General features: G+C 37.8%; 1 protein-coding gene across 1 annotated transcript in view; it reads right to left on the bottom strand.

Moving 5' to 3' along the window:
* Positions 1–27,008, bottom strand: part of LOC115429709 (thyrotropin-releasing hormone-degrading ectoenzyme) — a 265,248-nt gene that overhangs the window by 123,907 nt on the left and 114,333 nt on the right. Inside the window, exon 5 of the mRNA XM_030149384.1 lies at positions 5,512–5,666. Coding sequence (XP_030005244.1) covers positions 5,512–5,666 — 155 coding nt within the window. The remainder of the gene's footprint in view (positions 1–5,511; positions 5,667–27,008) is intronic.

Genomic DNA, 27,008 nt, shown 5'->3' with positions numbered 1-27,008 from the left:
TAAAAAAAATAAAAAAAAAGAAATTCTCCCTTTCTGCAGTAATCTCAACCTGGGTTTTCTGCCTCCGTCCATAATAATAAACATTATATATACTAAATGGTGTCTAAAATTTGTTATTTTGCAACATGGTATAGCAAACTATTACATGATCAAAATCAAATTAATTTTAGAAAAAAAAAAAAAAAAAGAAAAAAAAAGAAAAATCTCTGTTTTGAATGTCTGGGGTTGCCAGAAATTTGTGATGTTAAAATGGGGTCATGAGCCAAAAAAGGTTGGGAACCACTGGTGTAATGGTTAAAGAACTGATAGTGTAGATCAGTGGGTTTCCATGAGTCCATGCACAGCTATAGCAAACACTGCACTTATAAACAATCCTGTTCCATCCTCATTATCTGCATTCTGTTAAATAAACCAGGTTCATAGTTACAACACTTGTTTCATTCCTGCAGAAATCCAACAGATTCTAGTTAAACTCCTCCTCGTGTTCACAAACAAGAAATTAAATCAGTGTTAAACAAGGATGACAGTGTTCACTTGTTTACATCTGTTCAGTCAGTAACACTTTTAAGTAGTTACCAAGATTATAAACTTGTACTCATGTTATTTTATAATTTTTTAAATTAACTATCCACTCATGGGCCTAAAGTTTTCTTTGATACCAATATAATGCTTCTAATTGTGCTTCAATGTACCTCAGAAATGTGTCAAAATATGTGTGGGGCTAACTTTTTAATGAACCTCATTAGTTTCTGTTTATATATTTCTGTCCCATTCTGTGCTGGTGCCTTGGACATCTTATTATTTATTTACTACATCTCACTTTAAGTCTACTCTTGAAACAGACTTTGGTGGGTTTATTTGAGCTTTCTTTGTAAAGCACTTTGTACTTTGTTTTTGCTTTATAAAAAAAATATTATTAGAACTATTCAAGATTCAAGATGTTTATTCGTCATATGCTCATGATCTGAACAGTGAAATGCAAGAACTGCTGTGCAATAGAAAGTACACATCCAAACTTTTTCCAAAACAAGTGGTGCCAAGCACAACAAACCCTGCCCCATGCACATATTTTGCCCATTGTAAGTAAATTGGAAGATTTATAAAATTTATACAAAATTTTAACTTTGACATACTTTTCCCAAAATGTAATGAGTTCCATTGCGGGTCACTGGCAATCTATAAAGCCAATTTGGTGTGAATTCAACCAATAGTTTTGCTGCTACAGACATGTAAAATTTCACCCATTATAAGTAAATGGAGGAGAAAAAGATTTTTAAAAAATCCTAAAAATTTTTAACTTTGACCTACTTTTCACAAAATGTAATGACACCTATTCTGGGTCACTGGCAATCTATAAACCAAATTTGGTATGAATTTAACCAATACTTTTGCTGCTGGAGTGTTAAACAAACAAACAGGACCAAAAACAACACCCCTTGCCTACCCTTTGGGGGTGGGATTAAAACATACTCTTAAGGACTGGAGTACATAAATAAGTAAACTGTGGTCAGTATAGTAATGAGTATGTATCTTCATAATAACTGTAATGGGTCTGTGATAATGACCATGGAGGTGGCTGTCAAAAACAGAACAAGCATAAACTCCTGATAAATTATGTGCATGCCAGTTAAGAAAAATGCACATTTCAAACACTTTGCTCAGTTCAAGCCTGTTTCCAGCCCTTTTTACCGCCGCCAAGTTAAACAGTGGAGGTTATGTTTTCATCGGGGTTTGTCTGGATGTTTGTCTGTTAGCAAGATAACTCAAAAAGTTAAGGATGGATTTTCATTACATTTTCAGGAAATGTTGATACTGTACTGGCACAAGGAACAAATGATGAAATTTTGGTGGTGATCGGGGTGGGGTTGGGGGGTGGTGTTGATGAAATTTTCAGGAAATGTTGATTCTGGCACAAGGAACAAATGATTAAATTTTGGTGATGATGGGGGGGGGGGGGGGGGGCACACACGACTGCTCTGCCTTGGCGAAGGTCTGCGCTCTCCGAGTGCTTTTCTAGTTACTATTGAGTTTTCCTGATTACTCATTTTAGGTGTTACTGTCCCATTTCAGTCTCTGGATGTGTGAGTGTGTTAAACTGACATCTGTAGAAACATAAAAAGCCCCACAACATTCACACCTTCAACATCCACATGTAAATGATCACCTATTATTATACTGTTCTATACATGTTCTAGGTCGGTTACTTGTGCATGTGTCTCCACCTACCTCCCCCCTCTCCACCCTCTCCCCCAGCCTCTCTCTATCTCTATTGCTCTCTCTTTTCTCCTCCTTTACTTTCTCGCTCTAACCCCAACTGGCCAAGGCAGACGGCCATCCTTCAGGAGTCTGGGTCTGCTCGAGGTTTCTGCCTGTTAAAGGGAAGTTTTTCCTCGCCACTGTCACCAGTCATAAGTGTTTGCTCCTGGAGGATTCTGTTGGGTTTCTGTAAATTGGCTTAAAATTGGATTTGATTTGATTTGATTGGATTTATCTCCCCTTTATGTGAAGCACTTTGTAATTTGTTGTTTTAAAAAGTGCTATATAAATAAAGCTTTACTTACTTACTTACTATGAACAGGTTAATTGGTGTGAACGTGAGTGTGGAGAACTGTCATTTTCTATGTCATCCCGGTGATGGATGGGTGACGTGTGCTCTGTCTATAAAAGCTCTAGACTCTGATGACAGAAGACATTTGTATTTACTGTGTTTTGTAACTTTAACATACTTTAAAATCTGGTACTTATCAAACAAAGGAAATAAGAAATACACTAATATAAGTCTAAATTGAAGTCCCACTAGTTATCTGCTGCAGCTTTAAGCAATAAATGAAGAAATACAGAATTTCCATGCAGTTTATCACTTGATATTATGCACAGTCACAGACCAATACATCAAAAGAAAAACATTATTTTATATTTTTCTTTGGATGATTATTTTATGCATGGCTTCCTCATTGTTTTATTAACCCGCCCCCCCTAATGGGACGCAAGGGGTATTGTTTTTGGTTTGGTTTGTTTGTTTATTAACACTCTAGTAGCAAAACAATTGGTTGAATTTATACCAAATTGGGTTTATAGATTGCCAGTGATAGATGTATGTGGTTACATTTTAGGAAAACTAGGTCAATTAAAAATTTTTTTTGTGAATTTTTAAAATCTTTTTTCTTCTCCCATTTATTAATAATGGGCAAAATTTCAAATGACAAAAACAATCAATTTCAAATAACAAAAACATCAGTTTTGTTTCAATTTCCTCAAACTTGGCACATATATAGAGGCAACTGATATGCTGACATCAGCACATGCATAGACATGATGACATCAGCTGGATTGATGCCAAAATTGATTATTAGGACTCTAAACAGATGTTCCTCTATCATTAAGGAAGCAAAAGTAATGTGTTGTATAAAAGTGAGATGGGGCTGGGATTTAATAAGTTTTATCCTTCTGACTCTTTTTTGAGCAATACATATTGAATTTATTTTGTTATTACTAGTGTACATGGCAATTGCTATTTTGTCTGGATCACCTTTATTTATTAATGTACTTGCTCTGATATTAGTTCCTTGTACATATAAAAATGTTTAGTTTTTTTTCTTCTGCTCAAAACAAATAAATGAATGAACGAATGAATGAATGAAAATAAGTTACAATATGTGCGAGGGGCGGGGTTTGTTGTGCCTGGCACCACTTGTTTTTATTTATTTTCCTGTATTTAAATAAATGTGAGGTGTTTTTTTCTCTTCAGATGAGTCTCTGCAGCATAGAAAAGCTGAATTATAAGTAACTTACGAACATTTTAAAGCAGAAGAATAAAAATGCACAATAATATGCGTGTTATGAGGACTTCCAAGCACACACAGATCATAGAATATAACTGCACTTATCTGTTTCACTTCGGGTTACCTACTCAACACATCATTTTTCTTATTAAAGGCAGCCTTTTTAAACTGCACTCCATTTTTCTACAAGTTCAAGACCTTCCAACAGCCTATTGTCAGCCACACTGGTTCAATAATACACAGTTTTCCCCGTATCAAATTCAGCTGAATAATAACAAGTTCCTTTCAATGGTAAGATAAACAGTGACATAAAAGCAGAGCTCTTGCTGTTTTATTTGTTTCAAAAAATGTCAGAGTTGTTGCGATTAATTAAAGGCCACCTGCATGGATTAGCCAATAAGTGAAGCAACCAGGGCTTTGCAGATAGTGGATGGCTTATTTATTATATTCAACACTGAAATTGCAATAAACAGACTTTTGCTTCAGACACAGATAGTCCGGTTAAAGTCATTAGCTCATCAAAGCTGTCACTGCAAAGTCTCGTGTCCTGGAACGAAAACGATTACACTGAGACCAAAGAACAAAGAGTGGTTCTAAAGTGAAACCGATGCAGGAGAATCCTCAAATGTAGCACTGATGACAGCCACTAGATCATTTGTAGTAAAATAAGGAAACCTCTGTTAACACGGATAAAGCCTGAGTAAACCCACGTCATTTAGAAAATGTGGCTTTTTTTTGTTGTTGTTTTTTTTGTTTTTTTACATCATTAGCTCATTATAACTCATCACACCATCAGCTAAACCATTTGGTCAAAATATGGTCACTTCTTACCGTTCTAAGATTATTGGTGTTCAATAGAGGAATCTGGTCACAATCTTGGGAAGCAAAAATAACTATCAACCAATCAGATTACATTCTATCAAATTTGTACGGCTGCCTTTGTGCTAAATGCTATAAGCTGTAAAGCAAAACAAAAACAAACAAAAAAACAACAACAACATATCCACACACACACACACACACACACGAACAAAACACCAATATTAGGTGAAATTGGCCATATTTATTGATTTATTTTTACTCCGCTCCCCAGAGGGAAGGCAAGGTTTCTTTGTTTGTTTGTTAACACTTTAGCAGCAAAACTATTAGTTAAATTCATACCAAATTGGGTTTATAGATTGCCACTGACCCAGAATAGATCTGATTACATTTTGGGAAAAGTAGGTCAAAGTTAACTTTTTATGCATTTTTAAAATCTTTTTTTTTTCCCCATTTATTTATAATGGGGGCGAAATTTCAAATGTCTGTAGCAGCAAAACTATTGGTTGAATTCATACAAAATTTGGTTTATGGATTACCAGTGACCCAGAATAAATGTCTTTACATTTTGGGAAAAGTAGTTCAAAGTTCAAATTTTGTATGAATTTTTTTACACCTATTTTTTCTCCCATTTACTTAAAAAGGGTGAAATTTCAAATGTCTATAAAAACATCAATTTTGTTTAAATTTACTTCAAACTTGGCACATATATGGAGGCAATTGATATGCTGACATCAGCACATGTATAGACAAGATGACATCAGCTGGATCCATGCCAAAATAAGCAACAATATGTGTGGGTTTGTTGCACCACTTGTTTTTTTATGAATTTTGCACAACTTTTGGAATATAAATCTATAAATTAATTGTAGTTTGATGACAAAATGAGATACACTGTAGTTATCCCTACCTGGTGACAGATCTCATGGACGACCACCATCGTCAGCTCCATCTGGTAGGATGATGAAGACACCTCAGCATCCAGTAGGATCTTCTGCTCCACAAAGACACTCAGTCCCCAGTTCTCCATGGCGGCGTAGGGATGTTTGGGCACTGCCAACAAATCTGACAATGACACACAACAACAGCACGTTTAGATCTTTACAGTTACACTGAATCTGTCCAACCATATATAAACTCACAGGTGTCCTCATCCAGTCAGAATCCAGCACTTAAACCAAAAAGAGATGGACCCCTCTGGCTGAATGGATGCTAGCATAAGAGCACATCCCATTTTGGGTTAAAATGAAACTCATGAGTCATTTTAACAACCTGCCAAAGAATCCTTTTATCCACACAACATGGATAAATGAAGTTTTCTGAGGTTTTCATATTTTGTAGGAGAGAAGTAGACAAGCAGAAATGAGGAGGAAGTGGAGGACAAAGTAGAATGAAGGTAAAGATGGAGACTATCTGTAGTTTAAAGATTTATTAGACAGGTGGAAAAGTCATTAGAAGTCTGGCTTTATTTAGTAAAGTTACCTTAGTGGAAAATGAATTGAAATTAAAACAATTCCTTTAAGGTTTCAGTTGAAGTTAAATGATTGTATTTGAGTGTAATGCAGCTGTGGGAATTTGCTGCTGGGCTAAGATTCAATGCAAATGCTCAGCTATGAATTATAACTTGGGTCTGATAAGGTTTTTTCCATAAAAAGTTCAGTTCCCTCATTAGAAAAAAAATAAATTGATATGTCTTCTTCCTTTGCTGATAAACTCAGAATGTTTTATTGCTCATTTCTAAAGGTTAACACAGATGTATCCTGCTCTCCTAAAAGTCCACTTTCTCTATTTGAGCTGCATGCCCAGGGACGGACTGACCAGTAGGACATTCTGTCAAAGTCCAGAACGGTCATCCCACCAATGGCCGTCTGATGTGGTGAATCAGGAGGAAAAAATCTGCAATATTAACATCAAAACAACAGATGGAGCCAATATGGTTATTTAGGCTATTATGTGGGGGAAATACACAAAACTTGAAACAAAAACCAAGAGAAGAGTGCGAGAAAATGTCAAATATGAAGCGTAAGAAGAAAGGTGGCTGGGAAAAATCAAAAGAGAAGAGGGCCACATAATGACAGGCAGAGGCATGCAAATGCAAAAAGCTTACTGAGCTATTTAGACTGTGAAGGACAGTCAGGAGGAATTTACAGAAACTAGTGACCTAATGAAGAAGCTTTTACTCCCACAGCATTGAGTACATTTTATAAGCTCCAAGTTCATGTAGAGTTAGGTTAGGCTAGCTTACCTTTGACAGTTGATCGTTTTTCATTTTTAAATTTTGAAAGCCTTCATAAGCCTATTTTAAGACTGTACTAGCGCTTTGTAAGTAAATATATAAATTAACACAAATAATTATTGAGTGTGAAATGCTATTCTTTGTGAATATCTTGTCTAGGCTTGTGGTAGAGTATCATGACATGCTGGCAGGTTGTTATTTAAATGCATAATTGTGTTTTGGTTGTGGGCCTATATTTTGGAAAAAGTCCAGGGCCTTTTTTTAGTTCCAGTTCGTCCCTGTGCATCCTACTACATAATGCACGCATTGTGTCCGTCCAATCGATGTTGCAGCAGGGCGTTTGTACGAATTTTCCTCAGCCTTCACAGGCCCGATTGCCGCTGAACTTACCAAATGAATAGAAGTATTACCTGACTATCTACTAGGCAAAATTTTATGTCTGTATTCAAATGTTGTGAGGTATGCTGGGCAATTTCACCCTCTCATGCTATTGTACAATGGCACCATGGGTGCAATGCCGCTAGTGACTTTAATAATGGATTAGATTTCTATAGTGGTATTCAAGGCACCTAAAGCACTTCACATTATTGATCCATTATTCATTCACTCTCACATTTACACTATGGTGGTGGTAAACTACATCTGTAGCCACAGCTGATGCCAAACGGCCCCTCCCAACACCAAACATTCACACCAATTCATACATCGGTGTGAGTAACACTGGAGGCAAGGTAAGTGAAGTGTCTTGTTCAAGGACACAACGGCACATGACTACAGTGGGATTCAAACAATCAATCCTTCGGTTATTGGACAACCCACTCTACCTCCTGAGCCATGGCTGCCCCATTCAAGTTTACACATTGATTGCACACTGTGAATTACAGAGGCTGAACAAAAGAAAGCATCTGTGCCTTTATTTACCAAAGCAAGTAATTCAGATCCTTCCATTGGAAAATTAAAGCAGTGAGTAACATGTTTCAGCTCCAGTAAGTTCTTTAACTCTGACTGATGCAATGAGTAGCTTCTAATTTCTTAAACGACCATCAGTTTCATAGAGAGCATAAAGACTGGACAATGTCAGGACTCTCCCATCATCAATACAAGATCTTGGATAAAAATGAATGCAGTTATGGATGTGAAAATATTGTTATATTTATTGAGGCAATACATAAACACTGTGTCGCACAAATGATGCCACAGTGAATGTGCCCTGCAATCAAAAGGCAGTTCAATGAAATATTGCATGTGTGGCTATTTTTTCCTTTTTTGGAAGGTGGTGTATATTTCTTTTTCTTTTTAATAAATTCAGATAAAAGAGGAGCACACAGAGCCAGATGGGTGTAAAAGCCGCCTGCAGTCCAATCATGTACAGAGACCATTGTAATGGTACCGCTCAAAGATTACAGTGAAACATGTTTCCAAGTGGAGGGGACTTTAATTACAGTTTTCCTTCAGACCTCACCTCAGGGACAAATCTTGAAGCCCACTTTTATTACAACACTTATTGGTCATATCAGGTTTTCCATTAGTTGATAGATGATTTTTTTTTTTTATTATTGAACTGGCAAATGGGAAAATAGAAAGGTGTCCTCATGTCCTCATTTGGGCTAATTATTGATGATTTGACACGGTCAAATGTCCATTTTTTCTTTAGACTTTAAAGCTGCAGTTGTTGATAGTTTTTTTTATTATCAGTGGGTAAAAAGTCCATCATTATCTTTCAGAAAGTATGAATTCTTCTTGTTCTGTGAACTTGTGGATTTGGACTTTAGAGAATGTACTCAGAGATTCACAGTTTATGTTAACACAGACAGGTACGGATGTAAAATATGTGATTGACAGATGTAATCTTATTTTATCATCTATCATCATTTATATTTACATTTCATTTAAATTTAGTCTTGATTTGGTCCTAGAGCAGCTACGAAAAGAACACACAGAAATGACAAAGAAATCAACCTGAAATTGTCATCTTGGGAATACATCACTATGCTGTTTTTATTTTATTTTTTTTTTTAAATATTATGGAATAACTATATAATATTAAATATTATACTGAGTACAACCTGGGTGCCATAAAGGGGGTGCAAACATGACAAATTCATGGGGCCCAGCATTTCTGGGGGGCCCATAGAGAAGTGGAGGGGGTCCAGTGGATACAGGTTAGAAGTTGCGAAAATTTTGTGTAAGATTTGCTGTATAATAGAGGCATGTTAAAAGCATGTTAAGTTTCACTTTCGCTTCACGGCAGCATTAGTTACATTAGTTATGGACCACACCCCCACGTATATGACTGCTGCCTCTACCCCACGTACATACCCCCCCCCCCCCCCCCGCTCCAACAAAACAATAAGATACTGGATTTTATAAAGGGCCCAAATTGTTTAGCTTTCATGGGGCTCACAATTGCAATAGCGGCGCCCCAGAGTATAAGTATTATTGAAGTGGTAAATAAAGAATAATTTGCTGATAATCTGTCATGTTTTGTGATAATTTGAAACCATGGTATAATACTAATACTAGATAATATATAATACTAATACTATACAATACTATAGCATGGTGTGTGGTATTTGTAGTTTTACAGAGGTAAAAATAAAAATACAAAGTAAACATCCATCCATCCATCCATCACCTATGGGCCAAGCTGTAATACACCCAGGACATGTCGCCAGTTAAATAAATAATTATATTAGTTTATTGATTCTGCACTTACATTTGTAACCCTGCCTGGCAGAAATGACATTCATACACCACCAAACTGGTTCTCCAAATGCTTTTCGTAAATAATGTGATTATGTGCTGAGGTGATGCACTTTTGGGAATAAATGAAGTGGTGTAGTTTATTGACCACCACAGAAGTTGAGGTGTTTAAATCAAACACCTCAACCACGAGTAAAATAATAAGGGGAGCAGGAAATAGGTTTTCTTTGAGTGAAGAAACCTGATTAAAGAAGATGAGAAAAAGAAAGAGAGCAGGTGAAAAGGTGAAAATGAGGCTTCTCAGTGTTATAGAAACTTGATTGTTTTGTTGAGGAAGAGGAGCTGTTCCTCGCCAGTTAATGAGTATAAAGAGATCAGGCCCTGATTAGAATTTATAATCCCAAACTGGCCTTTTTGGTAGCAGACACCTTCATCAGTGTAGCAGAATCACAGACAGCAGCACATACAGGGATTTAAGAAGACTTCCTTCTGGTGCTCAGGGTTCACAGTTTTCACACAAGCACAAAAAACACACAGGATATAAATAAATACTTAAATCAGCAAGTACTTTTTTTTTCTTCAAACTGAGCAAAAACCTTTAGATAGTATCTTGAAAGTGTGTCTTCATAGATGTCTCAACCTGTCCATCACATGAGCAAAGATCATCCCATGGCATCCCAAAGGCATCCCACGACACTACACACACTCCAGCACTCACTCATTGATCTACATGTAAATCAAATGAAGTAAACAAAACAGGAAGAAAACACACACACATACACATTTTCACCTACACTTTCAACCTCATTTGGTCTCTTTTGAAGCAAGAAAACAATGAACCACTGACAGACAGGGAAAGAGAAGAAGACAAAAATGAGTCAAATCCATGTTGAATTTTTTGGGCTACAAAAGGCAAACTCCTCAAATTCCAGTTTCTTAGATATTTGTTCCAACCCTAGGGAAGTAACACAACACAAGATGAAAGAAGACAGCAGAGTGTTAGCATTTATAAGGTTTTTTTTTTTTATTACCAGTATCAATCTTTAAATGAATGGATGGCTTCAGGGAGGACCAAGGCTGTACAAAAACAACAAACAAAACAACACTAAAACAATGTTAAATGGAAATGAAAATCACATTTAATCTAACCATGAGTGAGGAAACAACAATCAACAAACCTGCAACTGAACTCCCTAACAACAAAGAAAGAAAACGTGATGAACGTCTCCTACAAAAATAATACTTACAAAGCATTTCTATGTTTTGTATGATTTTTAATTAGATGAAAAATTTGTGACATTAAATTTTAAGAATTAAATCCTATCAACTCACAATTCCATCATAAAACATCAGTCTATCTTTGTCTATTCTTTTAGCTAGTTCTTTTTTTTTTTTTTGTGTGGTTTTGGTATATTAACATGTTATACTGAATTAAACTAATGAATGAACAAACTACCAAACCAAGGCAGTTGTAAACCAGTAACACTCCTGTTCTTCATTACTAAATGCCTGTTTTTGACCACAGAGCTTGGAAGGGCACAATACGGGTGAACTTGGCTTTCATCAACCTGTCAGTGTCATTCATAATGTTCCAAAGCACATATTGTATACTGAAGAAGGTCAATAACATGGTGTGTGTTTTTATGTATGTTCATCAAGATGTACTCTGCGATGTAGTATGGTAATGGCAGTTTCTGTATTACCATGCTAGCAGTATTAGCACATTATTCAGTGTAGAAGGAGGTAATGAACACATCACAGCTGCTTAGAACACGTTCTAATCACAGCAGAGTGTAGCACCATTCCAGCTGATCCAAACTCCCACCAGCCACAGATGCCTAATACATCCCATCTACACACCTGCTCTACTTCATCTTCTTCTTCTGCTGTCCTGAGGTCAGACTGGATGCTGCAGTGACTCACTAATCACTCTAATGTTCACGACTGACTTAAGTTACAATTTGTAGGATGTGATACTTCCTTGAGGCATACTGACTAAATATTTGACCCGTGGCCCCATGATTTGACAAGTGATCCTGTTCAGAAACGTACTGAGAAGTCAGATAGGAGGTTTGAAGTATGACTGGGTGAACAACCCTATTATTACACCCCCCCCAAAAGAGGAGGCAAAGGGTATTGTTTTTGGTTTGGTTTGTTTAACACTTTAGCAGCAAAACTATTGGTTGAATTCACACCAAATTGGGTTTATAGATTACTAGTGACCCAGAATAGATGTCAGTGCATTTTGGGAAAGGTAGGTCAAAGTTAGCTTTTTTTTTAATGATTTTTTAAAAATCATACCATTTACTTACAATGGGCGAAATATGTGCGAGGGGCGGGGTTTGTTGTGCCTGGCACCACTTCTTTAAATTGTTAATGCTGAATGTAATATTTGCAGTTTTTTAATGTAATGTTTTTTGTCATTATTAAATCACTTGTTGTCTTTCTGTTATAGAATGTCATGTCATGTATGTGTGAGTAGAGCTGATTTTTGTGAGCCAAAGGAAATCATTAACGTCAGATGATGTTTTTAACACAGCGTAGAGCTGATGACCATCAAAGTGAGCTGCACGTTTGATTATTGCATCTAAAGTGGCACCCAGCAGCTGCTGTCAGTCAGCTCTCGTTGGAAGTTAATCAGGTAAAAACAAATGTCAAGGTGTGTTTCTTCTGACCATTGGGTGGTCTCTTTTAACCAGCATGCATCTCACCAGCAGAATGAAGGCAGCCACGAAGACCTACTGGGTGAAATGCTTTAACATTCTAAGACTCTTTGTGCAGCCTGAAGGAAAATCTGTGGACGAGTCACTCAAAAAACCATGGTGTTCTGATTTGAATAAGGTTCCCTGCTTGGAAAATACCCAATTCAGTAAACACACATGACAACAAAACTCTTATTGAGCCTATTATTCTGTCTCCTCACAGGAGAGGGGGACATCGTCTGTAATCACACCTGTCCACTGTGTAGAAAGTACATTCAACTGAATCATCCAATATCGGACAAGTTCTTCCTATAGCTCAACAGCAGGTTGTATTGAAAAGCATTGAAAGTATCTGCTCAGCTCAGCTCTGTGTCTTGGCTACAACTAGTTTTAAAAAGTATACCTTTGAAGGTTGACTAATCACAGACAGCACCGCATGACAAAGTATAACAGGTAACTCAACCAATGCATTATGGAAAGCATACGTTACCATAGAAACACAAGTCCAAAGCTGTGCATACTACACCCATAGCCAGCATCCAATCACATGCCAGCGCCTGCTCTCAAGCAGAATGCGATTGGCTGACAGCTCATTATTCACATGAGTGCGGCTCAGACAGCAGAACTGATTGGCCGGCTGGGGGCAAGTGGAAATGCAATTGGTTTGACTTAAGGGGGAAATGCAAATGAGGCTGTTTGGTTTAAGGTGGGATATGCAAATGAGACATTATACTCAATAGAGACTTAAATTAAAATGAAATGAATCGTTTCACTTTACAGCAGAATGAGCCTTCAGGAGGGTTTTGTGTCCTGACACACACACACACACACACACACACACACACACACACACACACACACACACACACACACACACTCTCTCAGTAAATAAGTCACTCTTGTGTGGCTTTTTGAGTGTTTCACCTGCACTCTGTTTCTACATCGATTGTTTTTTCTTTGTTGACTGTATAAAATGAAAATCAGGCACACATATTTGTGTAAATTGGATGGGGCAGCTGTGGCCTACAAGGTTTGGGTATGAGCTCGTGACTGAAGTGTTGCTGGATTGATTCCCCAAACCATCAGAGAAGGTGTTCCTTAACAAACTGTTTGCTCCTGACAATGGCAGCCCACTGCTCCTTGTCTGCAGTACATGCTCAACCAGTGAGGGGTTAAATGCAGAAGGTCAGTTTCAGTGTATGTTGCATGGCTGCATGTAAAATATATACTGACAAATAAAGATTCTTAATTAATATCATTTAGGTGTGTATAGTACTTCAACCATGTGTATAAAAAGTGGCATAAATAAAGCTGTACTTACTAAATTCACTGCAGCATCAATAGTACCCTTCACCTGCTGCTTATTTTAATAAAAGCCACCTCCACTATTTTCTGCTTTCATGCAGGTTATGACAGATGGAGGATTTAACCCCCCCCCCCCCCCCAAGGGGAGGAAAGGGGTATTGTTTTTGGTTCAGTTTGTTTGTTTTTTTCTTCATTTCTTTCTTTCTTTCTTTGTTAACCCTCTGGCAGAAAAAAACTATTGGTTAAATTCATACGAAATTGGGTTTATAGATTGCCAGTGACCCAGAATAGATGTGATTACATTTTGGGAAAAGTAAGTCAAAGGTCAAATTTTTAATGAATTTTTCAACTCTTTTTTTCCCCCCATTTTCTTATAATGGGTGAAGATTCACATGTCTGTCGCAGCAGAACTGCTGGTTGAATTCATACCAAATTGGGTTTACAAATTACCAGTGACCCTGAATAGATGTCATTACATTTTGGGAGAAGCAGGTCAAAGCTCAGATTTTTTTATGAATTACAAAAAAGAAAAAATGTTCTCCCCTTTTTTACTTATAATGGGCAAAATTTCAAATGTCTATAAAAACATAAATTTTGTTTCAATTTATTTTAAACTTGGCACATATATCGAGGCAATCGATATGCTGACATCAGCTGGATCCATGTCAAAATACGCTACAATACGTGCACGGAGGCGAGGTTTGTTGTGCCCAGTACCACTTGTTAGAGTTTGACACAATAATGACAATTCAGAGCAGGAAGAAGCCAAAAAGTAATTAATCAAACAGTGAATGCCTCATTGGAGCATGGATAAGTGTTGCAGTAAACATCTAAGTCACAGCAGTTAGTCAAAAAATTAAACTGAGCTTCATAATAACTGTAAGAGATTGTATTTTTTTTTAGCTATTATTTTACTTTATAATTTGATTTCAGTTAAAAACCCTAATATTCGTCATTGCCAAGAGTTTGTAAAGTGTCCTATTGGTGCCAATGAATCAGCCAAACCAAGTACTGTGTCTATCTCTAATCCCTTCTGCTTATTTTACTTGTTTTATGGAGAGCTACTACAATCTGTCTTTCCTGCCTTTTCGGTTTTTAACAGGCATGAAGTTTGAAGACAATGGCATTTACCAGGCAGGAAGGATCGAAAACCTTGTCGAAGGTTTTTACTCGTACTTGTGAGTAAAAGTCAGCATCTCACCACCTTGTGCCTCCGTTTCTATTCTAAAACTTATGTTCTACAAAACTTTATCAGACATTATCAAAGGGCAAGACTAAATCACTGAAGCATTTATTTGGTCAAGGACAGTATTCTACAGTCATCTATTTTTAAATAGTGCTACATTATTATGGTATATGCAGTTCTAGCTGTAGAATGCACTATTTTAAATCAATAAATAATGTGTTTTCTTAAGTAAGTAGCCAGGTAATAAGCAGGGTATAAATCTATTCAGGGTGATTCTAGACCCCTCTGCATCGTGCATCACCCAGTTGGGGTTTATTTTGCAGTAATGACCACAGCACTGTACATTATACCTTACACAGTCATTTTTCAGTCAAAAATAATAAAGTCTCACCGGTTTCAGCCCCTCATATGAGAGGCCTCGGTGCTTTTGTCTTGAATAAAACTAATATTTGTGGGTGCTGTATTGGTTTTTGAATGAAAAATGTAAATTCTTCCAGCAATGGGAAATGATAACAGACAGGAAATCACACTGCCGTTTCCCATCACGTCAGCTTTGATTGCGACTCTATTAATGATTTCGTCTTCTTTTATGAAGATGTTTATCTCTGTGCACCAACTCTGAATAATCAAACAGCAGCGCTACATAGAACAAGCATCAACCACCGTTTCTTTAGCGGGTCGTTTTCATATTGGGTTCAAATTAATTCTTTATTTGCATGAAAATGTAACTAAGGTTGTTGAAGAACTCCTCCTCAGTATGACTGTGTCTGTACTGTGGAGAAAATGTCCCTCTAAATTTTTAATTTAGGACTTTAGGACTACTGGGAGTTATTCTATTCTGGTTGTGCTTCTTCTCTAGAGAAAATGACGCCTCTCCATCCTCTGCTCATTGTCGTGTTTTTCTTTCTTGGTCTCCCTTCAGTCGCATTTTGTCTCGTAGTCTGACTCTTTTTCTACTTCACACATCATATTTGCGTATTTCTCTTGTTTTCAGCATCACCCCCTCCCCCTCTCCCTCTCTCTCTCTCTGTCTCTCTCACCCCGCCTCTCTGCGGTCGAGCTCCACTTGTCCACCAATTATCTTCAGCTCGTTCAGATAAGAGCTGCTCCATATTCAACAGACGCAAGGAGAGAGAACAGAGGAGAAGCCCTGAATGTTAAAACGGCACCACAGCCACCAGACAACCTGCAGCCCCACAGAAACCTGCAGCACCCAAATAACAAACAGCTACAGGAGGGAATGCTGGAGGCTCCAGTGTTCATTACACCACATCATGTGAAAACGCTGCATGGAATAAACAGCATAGAGATGAGGTAGGTAGTCTAAGAACTAAAAGTGTAAACTCTGACCAGAGGGTGGCACCAGGGGAAAGGGCATTAAAACGAAAAGCATTAAAAACAGGGAATAATAATCCTCTTCCCCTTACATATGAAGCTAAAGTTTTAAAACAATGAGGCCACTAGTATATATCCATTGGATGCATATAGATGCATCATTATACATTCATATTCAAAGAAAGTCGAACACATATCAGTAGTAGCTGTGCTTATTTTTTAATCAAAAGACCCCAAAGAGTGGTGTTTTTTTCCTCAGGTGTTTGAGGAAATAACTGATGTTTCAGCTCAGTGAAAAGCTTCAATAAAGAGGTTTATTTTTTATATGGTCATAAGCTGCAAAATGACGGAACCATAAAAAAAAAAAAAAAACCCATCAGAATACGATGGAGAAGAGGTAAGTGGATAACTGCTTTAATGAGCAGCAGAAACAAGAGGCTAAAACTAGTGTCAGGTGAGGAGCAGCTAGGGAGAGTTTACGTGGGTTTTCTTTTTTGACATTTATACTATTTTCACATTTATTTTTGGAGGTTTTTAGTCTGACTACACTTAACTAAACTAAATCGAACCTTAAAACCTGCCTTAGCCCTGTAATTTAATGACTGGTGCTGCATGTTGTCTCCACAACTGACTGTGGAAATAAATGTAGGTTCCCATATGCGATAGTATACACACACACACACACACACACACAGCCAGATGCAAACTAAAACCCTATTTGCACAGGAGCAGTATTACCTGGGGACCTCTAGTAATTTGTAATAATTGAGGAGGGTGTTTGCAATCTTAATCCCGTGTGAACCTGCTGTGTCTGTAATTTGTAAAGTAAAAATTGCACCACAAATTATCCACCTTATTTACCCAAACACAGAGGACCTGTGATAACAGCCCTGTGCCAACTGGAATGACAGTTCTCTGAGTCTGTCTTTCCAACATGACAGATGCTGCTTTGGTAATCATCAGTGAAATGAGGCACATTTGTCATATATGTGATGTGATATTTAACGACTTAACTTTGCTTCCCTCATGCAAATGCACTGCATGTAACACAGATGTAGAGGAATCATTTCTAATTCACAGGAGACCTATAATGTTTGATCTGTGTGAATGGGCTTTTAGTAATTGAGAAGATGTCAAAGAGGACCTAAGGAATGAGTTATGAAAATGATGGTCTCATATAGATTGTGAGACAGGGCAGAGTGTGTTTGTGTGTGTGTGTAGAGGTGAGTCGGAGGACAGTAACCATGAGACTGGCTCCCTGCCAGTCTGGCCAATCAATGGCCTTGATTTCCCCACAGCGGTAAAAACTGAAAGACATTTTACAGCCGAGCAGAGACGACCTTTAAACTGAGGTACCATAACACACCTGGAAATGTGTCGTTTAATATTATAAATGGCCCGGTTGGTGTCGTTGGCTGCCAAATCTGATGAAACTGTTATTTTTCAAAAGGTTCAACTCCTGATGCTGCAGTGAATTTTTAATGATTCCAGTTAAAGAAGATAAACCAAACTTCCCTTTAACAGTTCTTTTTAAAAGCCAATTAATGACACTTTCCTTCACAGTCTGCTATTATGAGACAGGAAGTGAAGTAAGGGCACCTACACTGGCACTTTCAGCTGAGCAGCATCTTCAAGACGTCTGTGGGAGCAGACGAGATGATTCAACTGTGAGCATGATGTTGCCTGACATTCATTATCACTGGTGGACAGCTGTCATACAATTTAGCACTCGCACATTCATGGTTAAATTAACTGCTCCATTATTTCCCTCCCGTGTGGTTACCATGGTCACGCTCAGCCAGAAAAGGCATTGTTGTTCCCGTTAAATTAGAAACAGTGACATCTGGGACCAGATGCAAAAAAAAAACAAAAAACAACCCCTGTAGATTATAAATTAATAAATTAATAACTACTTCAATACTAAAAGGTCTTTAAACAAGCTTGAATCCTATAAATCACTATCCACAAGCCTGTTGTTCATCAGGACATTAACTTGTTTAAAAATGAGCAAGATCATAAAAAATAAGCATCCATTTTCTGACCCACATCCTGGTCATATGCTCAACTGTTGGATTTTAGTAAAAAAACAAACAAACAAACAAACAAATCAAACAGTAAATCCAATGCAGTGTGAATGTGCTCTGTGATGTGTTTTTAATCATTTTCAGACATCTGTGGAGCTTTGCAACACAAATGAATGAGCTAAATTACATTACAGATTTACTGGCAGTATTGTTTGTGGGACTGAGTTATTGCTGCACCACTTTCACCTGTAAGAGTCTCACTGAAGAGGAGGAGGAGACGTGTCTGGGTGCAATGTGTCTTGTCTTGTCTTGTGTTGTTTAGGAAAAGCTAACTGAAGCTATCAATGCTGTCAGTTCACAGCACAGGTCAGAGCAGAGGTGAGAAGAAATGGCACCTGTAAGTCTGAAAGTACACAAAGAAAATAAAACACACAAAACTGTAAAAAGATACCTTATGCATCATTAAAAACAGTCACTTCTGAGCAATATGGATACACATTTTGTTGTGGTCTGAATCAGGGCATCAGATTTGGACATTCAGAAGCTCCATAGTGAACATAGAAACACTGTCATTTTCTGAAACATTGATTCATCAATAAAACCCATGTAGTTTGATAAATGACAGAGGTTGCAGACACTTATTTTTGCATTCAGTTAGTGATATATTTAGAGAAGAAGCCACTTTTGTATACATTTGGAAGCACTTTAGAAAATGGATGCATGGAAGCCACTTTTGCTCCAGTTTTCTCTGTTGTTACATAATCATCTTTGGACTTACTCTGCACTTTTCTGAACATTTATGTAGTCAGTAAAATAAACAGAAAAATACTTGATTTTCACTGAAAAATACAGAGAATAAAGTAATAAATGTTGATAAATCACTTAGAAAAGGTTAGATGCAGAGAAATTCAGCTTGAAGTTACTGCCAAAATAGTTCTGGGTCTGTAGGGATTAAAATGGACCGTGGATGATTGGATCACACATGGACAACACTATTACATTCATTCATTCATTTTCTGAACCTGCTTTATCCTCACTAGGGTCACGGGGGGGTCGCTGGAGCCTATCCCAGCTACTTATGGGTGAAGGCGGGGTACACCCTGGACATGTCACCAGTTCATCACAGGGAGACAAACAATCACTCTCACATTCACACGTATGGGCAATTTAGATTAACCGATAAACCTATCAGGTGCATATGTTTGGATGGTGGTGTTAACATGTTCTTTTGTTGGAAGGGCCAAGAATAAGTCCGGATTCTTTTAGGTCTCAGTTTTATAAATTTCATTTTTGATTTGATCTGACCACAAACAAAATATAACTCAGCTGAGGATCCATACACCAAGCAGGAAATGGATTCAGACATTCCAATGCACATCACTTTTATAATCCTCGTAAACTGATCTTCAAACTATGGGCTGACCCCCTTGTGCTAGGTGGGTTGGGTCACAAAAAAATGGACTGGTGTCATCTGACTCTAAAGTCAAGCAGATGTGATACCTCAACTCTATGTAAAACCCTATACTGACAGTGTGTTTACTAGGGATGCACCAAAACCAATACGAGTACCGGGCATCAGCTCCGATACTCAGTGTGTGTACTCGTACTCGTAAAAGATATTTGATATAACTGCACCGATACCACTTACGGCCGTGTGACATTCACAGTTCAGTACAGCAGGCACACGGCGGTGGAATAATGTGTGTGAAGAGTGTGGAGATTTTTCAAAATAAATGACAGTGATAAAAGTAACGCTGACTGCAAGTAACGTTAAAGACACAGACAGATACGGACGCAGCATTCTGTCCATCCTCTGCGTACATTCCACCCGTTTTCCAGGTGTTGGTGGATGCGTACCCAGACGGAGAATACCACCGGGTACCGTGGAGGTAGAGGATCTGTTCAAAGAGCCACTGTGAGTTAGAGAAAAACTACTGACAGATTTATGACAACTACCCAGGGCTGGGCCAGGAGTATGGAGCAGTGCGGACCACCGCTAGTGGAAGTGAAAATGAAACTTATCGCTCATTTATCTTTTCCCCACCTGCTGAAGCTAAGCTTTTAAACCTTACTAGCGAAAATGCTGCAATATTAGTATCACATCAGTGTTGCCTCTGTCGTCTCCATGTTTGTTATTACTGACTTTCTTCTTCTTCTTCTCAAAAAACTTTACTCTTTTTCGTGGTATTTGTATTTGTTATGGTTAATTAAGAGCGGCGCTCCCTGGTGGATTACTTGAGAAACGCTCATTCCAATGCATTAAATGTCGGTAGCAGCACCTTGTTCCAGTCAAACAAATGACGACAATAAAGCACAATTACAAAAGGAACTAAGAACTGGAAAGGGATTATTAAGTACTCGTATCAGTACTCGGTATTGGCAAGTACTCAAATGTAAGTACTCGTACTCGTACTCGGTCTGGAAAAAAGTGGTATCGGTGTATGCCTAGTGTTTACGTCTTATCTGCTGTGGTTTACAGTCCTATGTGGGCATGTGTATTTAAAAGTGTGTGGAAGCCAGAGTACCTAGAGAGAACCCACACAGGCAACATGCAAACTCCACACAGAAAGGTCCCACCCCCATTGACTGGTGTTGGAATCAAACCCAGGACCTTCTTGCTGTGAGGCACAAGTGTTAGCCACTGCACCACCATGTTGCAAACACTATTACAGTCCAAGTGTAAAAGATCACTGAGACAATTTGTGATCCAATCACTCAGACCTCTTCTGTAAGTGGATGTGTGGGTCTACTTATCTTGTGTGGTACAAATGCTAATGTGTCCTGAAGCATCCCAGACAAAGACGTAATGTGACAAAAATATCTTCAGTGTAGGACCTGTTTCATCTTGTCCTGCTCTTGTTTGCCAATCACAATTGTTTGAGTGCCTTTTATCTTTTTTTTTTTTTCCACCTAATGGTTCAATACATAACATTTGCATCTGCTGGAGTGTTGATGTTAAATGTGTGTAGGTGACTGTGTTGTACACCGTCATTAGTCGACTGCCTTTCTAAGCTGATGGTCAGTTTGTTACATACTGTTGCACCTATAGACAGGCAGAATAGAATAATTTGTGGACTAAGCATCAGGATTTTTGTGGACAAATGACTTGAGTTCTTTGCATACAAATCAGTTCATGCTGTTATCATGGATGAGACAGTTGTTAGCTTAGAACTACATAGCTAATGTCAAGAAACAACTAACCAGCAGTACAAAACAGCCTCCCAAGCAAAGTTCACATAAGTTCACAAGCACATATGAGTCTTATATTCTAAAGCTTAAATCTGACTGACAGTAGGAATGTGTGTTTTAACCTTCTTGCAGAGGTGACATAGGCCTAAACCAAACCTGAACACAGACAGTCATCTGGATGCACAGGTGTGAATGAGTCTCGGCTGTCAACTTGGACTTGTTTGGATTGCTTGAGACACATTAAAACCAAGTTAAACATGGTCTTGGAGAGACGGATGATAAGATCTCCGTGTTTCTTAGCAGAGGGAATCTCATTAACCAGCAGATGGGGCATTTATATAACATCTTCATCCTGCCTGTCTTTCTATTTTCATTCCTATTTCTCCATCTGCTTTCTTCATCTACTCATTTTCTTCCTCTTCCCACCCTACCATCTTCTTTTCTTCTTTTCTCTCCGTCTGTTCACTTCTCTTTACATTTTGTCACACAAATGACTCTTTGTCTGCGCCATCTGTTTCTTTTTGTTTCCTCCATCATGCCTTTTGCCTTTGCATCCTGCCGTCGGTTGACCTAGCATCAGTTGTTGTCCCAGTATAAACTCTGGATTATTCCTATCGTATCAAGTATGTCAAAGGCAGCACTAAAAAAGTGTTTTGACTCTCACAGACTCCCAAACTGTATATTTTTTTCACAGATTCCACCTTTACAGAATGTCATCTCAGAGCTGTGAGAAATGGTAATGACGAACAGGTTACACTGAAGTTTGCACTTTAACAGACACTAATAAGCTCTAAAGTCACCAGCAATCCAAGAAAGTGGAAGCGCTTACCCAAAAGTGCTCCAGATACACAGAGGAATACAAACTGAGACTTAAAAGTTGAGAGTACAATATTGCAGGTTGATCAGAAAGAGGCTGGGGTGCTGCTGTTTCCTAAACTGCTGCTGTACTACCACATGGTTTATCATGTTTCATTGTTATTTTCTCTTGGTTTCATTTGTTAACCTTTCTGTTAATCGCTTTGATTTTGTGGCAAGTGTCATAAAAAATATAACCACAACAGAAAAGACAAAACATTTGCAACCAAATGATCCTCAACACCATCAGTGTCAAACAACAATTAAGAACAACAAAATGCAAGTGCACACACACACACACACACACACTAGATACTGTTTAACAGAGCTGCATTCACCGGCACAAAGGGTCTCTGAGTGAGGAAACTCGACAAAAGGGGTGTCCTGTGCCTCCGTCCTGATGGCAAAAACTCATTTTCACCATAGAGAGGGTGTGATACATTACCAAAGATGGTCTGTCTCATCCCCTTCACTTGGGACCAAGCCACAACCTCTGAAGCTGAACAAAACCAACAGTTATGACGACCATAGAATTGTGTAACCAGGTTTAATTAAAGCTTTGGCTTAGAGACCCACTGTATGCAGACGGTGACAAGAAATGTAGCAACAACCGGTGTCTGACCACAACCTGTGGTTCACCATTTCATTTACTGTTCGACATATGGAGACATATGGTCCACTGGTACATGAGCTCTTTGTATTTACAGACCGTCATATGGACGACATATTGTAATTAGCGCCCCTGTCGACATAAGGAGGCTTTGTGTGAATCATGCCATGATTGCCTGAGAATGGACTTGTCATTATTCATTGAACTGTTTATTCCAGAAGGGGCCTCTTTACGACACATGGAGAGCATGGTGTGTGAATGGGAACACTATATCATACATTTCAGACAACATAATAACATCATATTAAGCATTTCACCAACGCTAAAGGGCACTTTCCAAAATAGCCTCTTGAGACTGGCTCCAAAAACAAATGAATTTCCATATTCTTCTGTGTTAAAATGCCAAACTTGAAACTTCACCACAGGATCAACTGTGCAGGGGGTCTGTGGTTATATAACTCACCCTTCTCACTAATCCTATGGCACAAAGTGATGTGTAGCTATGGGAGCTGGCTCGATGAGTGATAGCTGGGTGCTGTCTATGTCAGCTTTGATTAACAGCTGAGTCAAACATTTGCAGCTTCTATTTATTAAATAAAACATTTATTTCTTAACAATTCAATTGTAGTTGTGGTTGAGACCTTACAGTAAAAGAACGCCAAGGATTCTGCCATGTTTCATGAGGTTTATTCCCATAAGAGTGTATTGAACAAATTAATTTCATTTACAACTTCAATGCACTTCAATGCACTTACTACCAATTTTTCGGTGGGTCAAAGGTTATTTCTTCAGTTTTATTAGTGATGTGCAACATCACTTACTGTAATAAACTCATTCACACATCCATCATATCTTGTTTCAAGTTCTATGATCAACCAACCATCACTGTATCATCAACAATTTTAACGTTGAAAACATCAGAGCGCTTGGGCCTAAATTCATTCTGTACAAACAGAAACATAATGTGCTGCACACTTTTAATACCCCTCGGCCAAATGTAGGGTAAGATTCTGTTCAGAATCAGAATCAGAAAAGCTTCATTGTCTGTTGTGACAGCAAATCATCTGAGACGTCACTCATACAACAAACAACACAACACAGAAGCACACAATTCCTAAAAACCTAGTGAGAAAAGAATACTGAAACATAATTAATGTAGACAGAGTACAAGTAAAACTCTAAAATGTGCAACATAGTAAAGTGCATGTGCTGGAGATCATTTATGAACTATTTGTTTAAAATGTTCTAAGTTGAAAGTTACTACCCTAAAATTTAGATTAGGTTATCTATGTGTAAAATGTATTGCATACATATTTATATTTGAAAGTACTCAGATATTATAACCGCACAAGGACGTTTGACCTTGAAACAGTAGGTCATGGTCACCTATTTTCAATATTCTTCTGCTCCATGCCAAGATGCATCCACAGTATAAATTTGGTGCCGATATCTCAATGCATTTGTCAGATAATGTGATTATGTTGTTGAATGGACAGACAGACAGACGACAAAATGATTACAATACCCCTTCAGCCCGAAGTTATCCGAGGGGCAAAAAAACTGGAGAGCTGGTAATGCCAGGGGCAGACACTGCAGCATTTACTCTGACACACTGTGATCTGCTACGTGATGATATTCATGTTCTCATCATCCAGGACACACCATTCCATGAAAACATGAAGTCTTCTAACATAGATGAAAAACCCATAAACATGGCACCGAAATATCATTTTGGGCACTCACAGTGGTAGAAATTCTATGCAACATGTACAAAAGGACATGCCATGTAGAATCAAATTACAGTGGGTCACATTCATACCTAAGACCTGAAACAATATTATTTTCTCAAGATGCTTCAGTATAATGGATGTTAGGGTGATTAGACAGTGATCATTCAAAGCTTATAGTTCTCATGTTTCCAATTTCTCATTGACTTATGGTATATTGATTCTTACTGATGTACCTCAGTGCTCATTATCAGATACTGCTGTTGCCTATAAATGGTTTACCAGTCATATTTTACTATTCTACACTTTCCATCAGCATATCGGTACCACAAATTTTTTTCTGTGATTAGCCCATGTCACTGCATTACTGCCAGTTTATGGAACATAAAAACGTCAAACTGCATCAACACGTCGCATTCAGCGGCGGCATATGCCTATAAACAACCACCAGGAGCCGGCCTGTTGTAGTATGTGACAGTGGAATTAGAGTTTTATGTGCAAGGTGCCGCACCATTAGTCACAATGTTGTATCACATAGCACAGACGACGAGTGATTCATTAATGATGTTAGTTTCACACCTCACCCCTAATGATGTAGTTTCTACACATGTTTATTGTGTATAACAAAAACTAGGACAATGCAAAAACTACAAAAATGTCTGATGTTGCATCATTATTTATAAGAAATTTATCACAATTTTACAGCTATGAAAATATACAAAAGGTGCAGCTATAAAGACAAACATGGAAAAGTGTCCAGCCACAGTTCATCTAGTTTTCATAATGTTTTGCTCTATAACAAGCAGGTTTACCTTTCCTATGTTCTGCTTTTCTTAAATGTGTATGTGACTCTGTAATGTTGTTTTTGTATCTTACCTTAACTGTAACGCATGTTTTACCTTATCATACTTTTGAATTGCTGTGTTTTAGGAAAGATATTGCTTTTTTCTTTTTTTTTTCATATATTCCTACTATCATTGTCCTCCATTGCTTATTATATCATGGCCAGACTTGCTTGTATTTTCTAAACACGCCTCTGAGAAAATATGCCTATCATACTTCATGAGTTTATCTCAGTACAAATTGGCACTTATTAAAATCCCAGCCAAATCTGCACACTGTGGCTCCACACACGTGTTTAGCAGAGCTAAGTGGTTAATTTTAGTAAAGACAGACAGGCAGAAAGGTAGACAGAGACAACAAGCAGAATAATAAAACGATTTATTGCTCCTTATATTCTAATGAAACATCCTCTGTAGTAATAAATTATCCACTTCAAAAAAAAAAAAAAAAAAAAAAAAACACTGCAGAGACACAGAAAGAGCGAATACAGAAGATTAATTAGCCTGGTTCATAGGATTACACACACACACACACACACACGCACGCATGCATAAAGTTAATCTAGTAATTAAACTTTTCTTTTCAATAATGTAATTTGGTTTGGTTTTATTTTTTTCTTTAACTCTTTCCACTCAGCTGTACTCACATTTCATGATTATATGGAAGGAGTCACATGACCACTCCTCCAGACAGGATGTTAATACATGACGTAAATGAGAACTACCACTTTATATCTGCAAACTCCTCTCAGCAGGACCCACTCCATCTAGCAAAGAATTTATTGTTGAAAAGGGCTAATTAATTTTCCATAAAGAACATTTCTTGCCACTCAAAGCTGATGAACAAACCTAACTTGACAAGAATTTAAAGGACTGTTTGACTTTAATGTTTAGAGGAGTTATGTACTGTCACACTGTCCCATCAACACTTAAACAGCTACATGTGGTTTTATGACAGTGCAGTAACTTTACAGGTTATCATAAATGATATATTAAATAATCCGTTCCAGTAATGTTGTATAACCTGAAATACCTCTGTGGGACTTTATTTGTTAAGTGGGAATGAAAATGAAAATAAAAATTTGATTACTATGTATATATATATATATATCACTTATAAACATATATAACCCAGTTCAGCAGCAGTAAACCCCACATCTTAGCAGATATCTCATATCTTAATCATCTACCGTTCCATTATTAGCCAACTTTGCTTCAGTTCAGTTCAGCTAGCTGTAGCTAGTAACATCAAATGTTTTTTAACATTATAAAAGGTTACATACCTCTGTGATTGGATTATTTTTCTGCCTCCTCTTTTCTCCTCTTCTAAACTGTGCAGCTAAGCCCTTGGAAAGCCTTTTCATGGTGATAAACTCTCCGGTCTTTACCTGGATGCTAGTTCAACACTGACACTGTCATTTAGATCTGCTCTGTCACTCAGGCACACACACGGTGCACAAAAAAAAAAAAAAAAAAACAACCCCATGTATCAATAAAGTAAATCCCAGACAGGACTGTGCTGCTTTGTCCCAGCTTTAGTCTGTATGTTCCAGGTAGAGTGGGGACCAGAAGACGACTGGAAACCACCAGTGACCAGACATGACAGACTGTGAAGTGCCATATGTTGCCACTAGCTAAAATTGCTGGAGCGAAATAAATCAATTTGATATCAATCAGACATTGACAAAGACCA

Source organism: Sphaeramia orbicularis, chromosome 12 (genome assembly GCF_902148855.1).
Source record: "Sphaeramia orbicularis chromosome 12, fSphaOr1.1, whole genome shotgun sequence".
Taxonomy (NCBI): domain Eukaryota; kingdom Metazoa; phylum Chordata; class Actinopteri; order Kurtiformes; family Apogonidae; genus Sphaeramia; species Sphaeramia orbicularis.
The sequence above is the reverse complement of the archived record's forward strand: the minus strand, read 5'-3'. Positions and strand labels throughout refer to the sequence as shown.